This window comes from Argentina silus (genome assembly GCF_951799395.1).
Source record: "Argentina silus genome assembly, chromosome: X".
Lineage (NCBI taxonomy): Eukaryota > Metazoa > Chordata > Actinopteri > Argentiniformes > Argentinidae > Argentina > Argentina silus.
Window position 1 is genome coordinate 8,130,364 of NC_139653.1, and position 7,263 is coordinate 8,137,626.

Sequence of the window (7,263 nt, forward strand, 5' to 3'; positions counted from 1 at the left end):
ATCATGTTGTTAATAACAAGGCAACTATATTAGCACTTAGTGTATTTAAGCATATATTTCAATTAATTAAAGTTCATGATTTAGTTAATCCATTCATGGTCATTGATTCTGGTCTTCCCCTGGCCAGGACGAGGAGGGTTTCTTGTTTGAGAAGGGAGATCTGAACCTGTGGGAGGAGCCTGTCCAGTGGGTGCGGCTGCTGCACAGACACCTGTGTGTTCTCCTCTCCCAGAACCCAGGGATGAGTGTGGTGAACCAGGTCGAGGTGGGCAGACTGTCAGCCCAGGCAGAGGCCCACACCCAGGCCTCCCAGCTGGCCCTGAGGGCCCTCCCAGCCCTGCCCCAGTTCTCCTGCACCATAGAGCACACTCGCCTGACCCTGAGAGAAGAGAGAGCCTCGCTGGCCCTGGACGTGCTGGGCACTCTGACTCAGACTGGACCGTCAGCTTGAGGACAAGGAAGGGACAAAGACGAGTGTTAATCCGAGCCACTATAGCCTCCAGAAACATAATCTACTCAACTCAGCTCCAAAACTCAGGTTCCCATGAGCCTCAGTTTCTGGCCTCAAGAACAAAAGGGAATGTTGTGCCAGAGGAGTGGATTCCACGATGACAGTCCCAAACCATCCCTCTATTGTCTGGATTACTGCATGGGGCGGTGGTTGAGTGAGACATCACGTGGTGCCTGGACAAACACTCCTAGGGCTATTATGATTTTAATAATTGCCGCCAGCTAGAATTTATATCATTGTTAGATGGATTTCATTTCAGTCTGTCCATGGATTCATGTGTTTTAGAAGGGAATGTGCTGCTGAAAATGTAAATGTTTGAGTTATGTCAGAGTGATTTTCAGTAAAGATTCCCTTATTCATTGTGCTTCTAAGGTCTTGAAAATCATGTGTCTCCTCACAGCACCTTGAACACAGCGTATCAGAGGCTTGAACCTTGAATGCTGGGACATGTTATTCATTTAGCCCTGCATGTGAAAAATAACACTTTGTGCTCTGTGCTTCTACCAACTAGATAGTGTTTCACATGGAAAATGTACACAGTGTACTACTACTAAAGTGCCCACCATTAAATTTGCCTTCAAGACTGCTGTGCACTCACAGTACATTGAGATTCAACAAATCCACACAACCCCCCCAGAGCTACTGTATATGGGCCTGAAAAAACACACTTTCAACGGTCTGGTTATGCAGTGTGAGAGACTGCATGATTCAAGGCAGCAAAGGTTGTTAAAGCAAATGTATTCGCCCTAAAAATATTACCCTTGCTAAACATTCTAGTTGTGTCACATGTATTTATGTCTGTCTTCCTCTACTGTTTTTTAAAAACATTGGTCTAGTGTGCAGACAGCTGGGCAGTCTCACACTGTAGCAGCAGTGTGTTCCCTGTACTGTAAAATGATGTCATGTTTTGGAGCGCTTGAACATCCACCAATAAAAACATGGCTGTGTGATGGGAGAGTGGTTTTTGCGGATGAGGACATGTTCAAGCGATTTCTCAATGTATGAGGCTTGCCTGTCTGTCCTTGACATTAAAACTATTTATCATAAACACTTTCAAATAGGCGTAGTACAGCCCAAGCTCTAATTTAAGGGTTTGTAGTAGTAGATTCCAACCTGTCGTTTGTTTTCTGGTGTTTCTGTTTTAAAAAAAAAAAATATATATATTATTATTATTTTTTTAAATTATATATCTCTCAGCAGCGAAACCACTATGACTCAAGGGACTTCTGAATCATGCAAAAACATTATTTTCGTGTTCACTAACTGTTCTTCCAGATACTGTCCAATCAGAATGACTTGATCGTAACTGATCTCACAGAAACTAGCAATTTATGGATTACATATTGCACATGATTTTTTACATGCACTTCACCAAAGGTTCTGCATTTTGGGACTTATATCACATTGTGTGCTTCACTGCCAAGTATCCAATCTTATACATCTTGCAGATAAATGAATGTGACCTGGCTCCAATGTTAACATTTTCATAGCTTTTGCATCATTAGACCATTTTCATAGCTTTTTCATGGCCTTATGGTTTGACCATTTTTACATAATTTGTTCATTACATCACACTGGCAGATACTGTGTTTTAGTCAGATTCCAAAGCGAACAAACTAAACATGCTACTTCACATAAGGGCTATGTTTATGTGGAAATCTTATGGAATGCACCTTTAAATTATGCCTTGGCCTCAGCAGGTGGCGCTAAAGTCTATAAAGCCATTTTTGAATTTGTCCTCAGGGGGGCAATGTTGTACCGCTTTTTAAGGAGAGCTATATTCCACCAGTGCCGTCAGTCTTCTGAGATTGTGGCTGAGCGCTTTTGAGATGACAGTGACGAAACATTTGTCTTCATCCTTTTCCTGAATTAATAAATAACATTATAAAAAATATATTGTGAAGTAGAAATCCTTAACTCTGTTTGGTAGCGGACCAGCTACTTGTATTACAACAATGTAGGGCTTTGGGCAAAACAAATGTTGCTCGTAGGTGATTAATTAAGGAACTTTAGAGCAAAGATTAACTCATTAATTGGCTGATTTATATTCTATCCATGTGTCTTTGTGTTATATGTTCATTATGGAAACACACTGCGCTGCACAAACTTTCATATTGCAGCACTGAAAGGCCAAATAACTCCTGTTATGTAATGTAATTAAAGGAAAAGGGTAGGTAATTTAAACATATTGAGAACAACTCTTTTGCCATGCGTAATTGACTAGATATGCTACTGAGTGGATGTCGTCGATTATGCAACCGCCTCACTTCCACACAAAAAAGCAATGATGCGGACTGATTGCGATGTATTTCCAGAATAACATCAAACTTAAGTTATTTACAAGTCAGAGCTGCCATAGAGACAATCGAACGGGTCGATAGACTGATACACAGCTTTTACACATTTGCACTGATATAAATGTGGAAGGGAGTACAATTTCGAGGCGGAGTGTAATATTAGGCGGCCAACCAGTGACTGGACAATGTTCGAAAAGGGGGCGTGCTCTGCAAAAGTTTGCTACAACCGCGAAGCATTTATATCCATGTGCAGTGTACGGATGGTCAGTGAAGCACTCTGATTCAGCGCTTCTCTGGGAGAACATCGACAACAGCAACAAGGACCTTGCTTTTTGTCGTTTCATTCACATCACTGGAGTTGCAGATATATTTTTTCACAACTTTCCCGAACCAGTCGTGGCACTGTCTACAACAGTTGCCTCGTGCATTCAAGGATCCTGCTTGGTCCTCCATGACAGAACGACTGCGACAGAAAACTTCAGAAGAAGAGATGTCTGCAAACATCTTGTCCGCTTTCTACGACATTGACCTGCTTTACAAGGTAAGAACAAATTCGTAGTTGCAAACTCTTGCCCTACTACCTAGATATAGTCTACTCTTTTTTTTTTTTTTTTTTTTTTTTTTTTTTTGTTGAAACCGTGCAACTGGCTAATATTGCAACCTGTTGGTGCATCGTCAGTAGCTTGGCTACTGTTGTCCTTGCTATGTAGGAAAGCTAGCTTGCTAGCAACACAACTTGTTTGCAATTACCTTCATAAAAATAATGGTGCATTAATCTAAACCGTATGTGTTGAAATACATTACTTATTGTATTCTATGTTCTCCCAACAGCAAGATAAACGCCTGAACATGAACGCCATTCACATCAACAGCATGCTGGACAAGAAAGCTGTGGGGGCTCCAGTAGCTACCAGCTCCAACAGTTCTTACACGCCTGGATTTTTCCGTAGAAACTCGACCAGCAACTTGGAATCAATGACCAACAGTAACAAATACTCCGTTAGCTCCTACAATAGCATGCACGAGGATTCGTCTAGCAGCGGCAACACTGCCACCATGAACAAGGATAATAAGTTCCGCGACCGCGCATACAGCGAGAATGGAGACCGCAGCCTTGAGCGCAGCCAGCAGCTGCAGGCACTGCAGCAGAAACCGGGCTCTCAGATCAACTCTACCCGCTACAAGACCGAACTCTGCAGACCCTTCGAGGAGAACGGAGCGTGCAAGTATGGGGAGAAGTGCCAGTTTGCCCACGGCTACCACGAGCTGAGGAGTTTGTCTCGCCACCCCAAGTACAAGACCGAGCCGTGTCGCACCTACCACACCATCGGTTTTTGCCCCTATGGTCCCCGCTGTCATTTCATCCACAATGCCGACGAGCGCAGATCACCTGCGAGCAACGCCAACATGCCGGGGGAACCCAGTTTGTCTCGCGAGCTCTGCGTCTACGGTCAGAGGGAGGCCATGCCAGGGTACAGTCAGAGGGACAGACCAAAGCTTCACCACAGCCTGAGTTTTTCCGGTTTTTCCAGTCATCACGGACTGGACTCCCCACTGATGGAGAGCCCCACATCGCGCACCCCACCCCCCTCCAACGCCTCTTGCTCCCCTAACTTCTACGAGGATGTCCTGTCGCCCAATTCCATGGCTTGTGTGAACAGTGCATTCTCTTTCCCGGGGCAAGACTTAAAAGCCTTACTTGCCCCACTGACCGTGCACACGCAGAACGGCTATGCCAACCAGTCCAATGGTGCCTATTACGGAAGCATTCAAGCCAACCTGTGCCCCTCTCCTCCCTCCTACAACATGAGCCACTTGCAATCCCTGCGTCGCCTCAACGAGTCGCCGGTGTTCGACTCTCCTCCTAGTCCACCCGACTCTCTCTCAGGCCGGGAGAGTTATGCCAGCGGGTCACTCAGCACTTCTGGGAGTCTCAGCGGCTCCGAATCTCCAAGCTTGGATGCTGGGAAACGTTTGCCAATCTTCAGCAGGCTGTCGATTTCAGATGATTAATCATTCGTCGTTTAATGGATGAAAAAGATCTTTGTCGTGGCATTATTTTTTCTTTCTGTATTTAGACCTAATGATAGCTGTATACAGGTAGATACCAACAGAAGGCATTCCATCGGCAACTTACCTAATGAGCTGCAATTGCAGTCTTGGTTTATCAGGTGACACACTTTCCTCGGATAGATGTGTAACAAGACTTGATGCGAAAAGAGACTGTAAGAGGTTTCGGATTTCAACCATCCTGCCAAGAATATGCCTTGACACATGTAACATTTTTCAAGCTGTGTTCGTTTTTCTGAAAGCTACATTTCCATTCCAGAACTTTAATCTATTTCACAGCGCCACCTAGTGGTTTGTTTGGTTAGTATACTGTGTTGCTTAGTTGAAAGCACTCTTGAGTTCAGTTTGTTTGGGGAAATCACTGCTGATGGTTGGGATATATTTTTGTAGCTCTTTTGATTACATAGCGGTGCGTTACTGGCTATGAACTATTTAACTTATTTATTGTCTTGTGAAAAGTATAGGCTACATCGGTAATTTGTGTCCATACTGTATTTATCAAGTATGATGAAGCAATAGATCTATATTCTTGTATTATGTTTAAATTATGATCGCCATTATTAATCTGCATAAAGTGGAGTGTTCTTTTCACAGTAATATATATTTTGTTTTTGGTCTCTTTTGTAACTTCACTTGGTTATTTTTATTTGTAAATGAGTAAAAAAAAAACATCTTAATTTAAGAGAAAGTATGTGATATTTATTTCATTAATTTTGTTTCCTTGTTTACGTTTAAAACAGTTTGCGTGATTGCTGTTTGTTCCAATGTTGCTCGTCAATGCTGTGGAAGGCCTTTTGAGGATCCCTATCTAGGTAGTTTCTGTAGAATGTATAAACGATGTGGTTGTACAGACCGTCCAAACCTGAGCTGTCATTATGTTTTTTTACAGATCTGATTTCAGTGACAAAGAACCCAAGTAAATAAATTAACCAAAAAAGTATTTTGTTTCTCTGTTTGCACGAGGTCACACTTGTGATTCCAGCCACGCGCTGAAGAATGTAGCAGTCCCTTGTGCCCCAGTATTATTGTGTAGTGCCTATGGGGTCACCATCTTACATGCCTTAAGATTAACCAAATAAAGTATTTTCCTACATGTATCTTTTTCACGAGTTGAATTGAATGTAGTGTTGGATCTGAATTCCTTTTGAAGGTTGTTACCACTAGACACTCTGGAACAACAACCATACATTTTTTTTTCCCACTTCAATTCACCATTCCTCTTCACATGTTGATTTTGTTAGCTTTTTCTTTGAGATTGAAATTGTCTGAATCTTCAGAATTTGCTGGATGGGAAAGTGGTTTAACATGTTTTGTTTGTACATAGTAGGTACAGGGGATGCGCACATGTACTTTTTTGACTACTTTATCAGAAGTAAAGCTTTTTGAATGTAACTAATAAAAAAAAAACCCAGACAAAAAGACAACATGTGTTGTAATGTAATTATTTTTGTGGAGTCAGTTCACTACAAATTGAGTGTGAGACTGTAAACTTTGTACTGTACATTTTTTGTAGTTCTCCCAATAAAATCATTTTGGAAGTATTTTGTTGCTTTGGCCTATTTCTATTTCTTTATATGGTACAAACTGCCTCTCTTTCCTGCACTACATCATCAATATTGTCTCTCTTCTCCTCAAACTGGTATGCTCTGCTTCCCATGTTCTTTACACCAGTATGTTGTAAGTGACAACAAATCACCTCTCTCCCCATCCACTAGGAAAGAGCTGAAGACATGAGAGTCAATGCATCCCCATCCCTGGCATAATCCCCCCCCCCCCCACACACACACACAAACTATAGTGGGAAGCACAAACCAATCTCTAAAGCAGAACAATAAGTTTAGAGTATCAGATATGCCACAATCTATGGGGTCAGACATGATCAACTTGGTTCATTCCTTCAAAGCATGTTTCAGCTTTGTATGGTTGACCAATAGTGAATATTTTAACCATTGGAAGAAAGACCATAACAACAGTCCAATGTGACATTAATCCCACATAGAGCATTGTCAATTCATTGTCTGGTCATATTTACTGGTATGAGAAATACATGACCCACACCTCAAATGTGGGTTGGATGAGATTATAGCATGGATGTTTGTACTGACCATCTGTCTATCCTCTGTTTGTGAAAGTAAATCTTACCTATACAGTATCTCCAACAGACTGACCAAAAGACTGACCTTTAAGACAATAAAGCCCTAGAAGCCATGGAGTGCCAAGAGTTCACGTCAAGATAAGGGAGGTTGATAAGGCCAAGCAAATATTTACAGTGTCCTCAGGATTTCATAATGAAGTGTTTATCAGCACAGTGCCAAAGGACTCACAATGCAAGCCATGCAAGACAAGTCGGATTTACATACCTGTGTGTCTGTGTGCGTGTGTGCA

At 42.2% G+C, this 7,263-nt stretch overlaps 2 protein-coding genes across 2 annotated transcripts in view; both read left to right on the forward strand.

Annotated features, from left to right (window-relative positions):
• The window catches only part of thada (THADA armadillo repeat containing), a 57,060-nt gene extending 54,766 nt beyond the window's left edge, over positions 1-2,294 (forward strand). The window contains exon 38 of the mRNA XM_083695898.1: positions 128-2,294. Coding sequence (XP_083552024.1) covers positions 128-451 — 324 coding nt within the window. The 3' untranslated portion in view covers positions 452-2,294. The remainder of the gene's footprint in view (positions 1-127) is intronic.
• A 739-nt stretch (positions 2,295-3,033) lies between these two features.
• Positions 3,034-6,419, forward strand: zfp36l2 (zinc finger protein 36, C3H type-like 2). Its single transcript, XM_083695922.1, has 2 exons — positions 3,034-3,349; positions 3,640-6,419. The coding sequence occupies exons 1-2, from the start codon at positions 3,260-3,262 to the stop codon at positions 4,819-4,821; spliced, it is 1,272 nt and encodes a 423-aa protein (XP_083552048.1). The 5' UTR covers positions 3,034-3,259; the 3' UTR covers positions 4,822-6,419.
• Positions 6,420-7,263: the final 844 nt, after the last annotated feature.

Excerpts from the sequence above, each read along its gene's own strand:
- zfp36l2 (XM_083695922.1), top strand. The coding sequence starts at position 3,260 with ATGACAGAACGACTGCGACAGAAAACTTCAGAAGAAGAGATGTCTGCA. Across the intron at positions 3,350-3,639 it reads ACATTGACCTGCTTTACAAG|CAAGATAAACGCCTGAACAT; the intron begins GTAAGAACAAAT and ends TTCTCCCAACAG.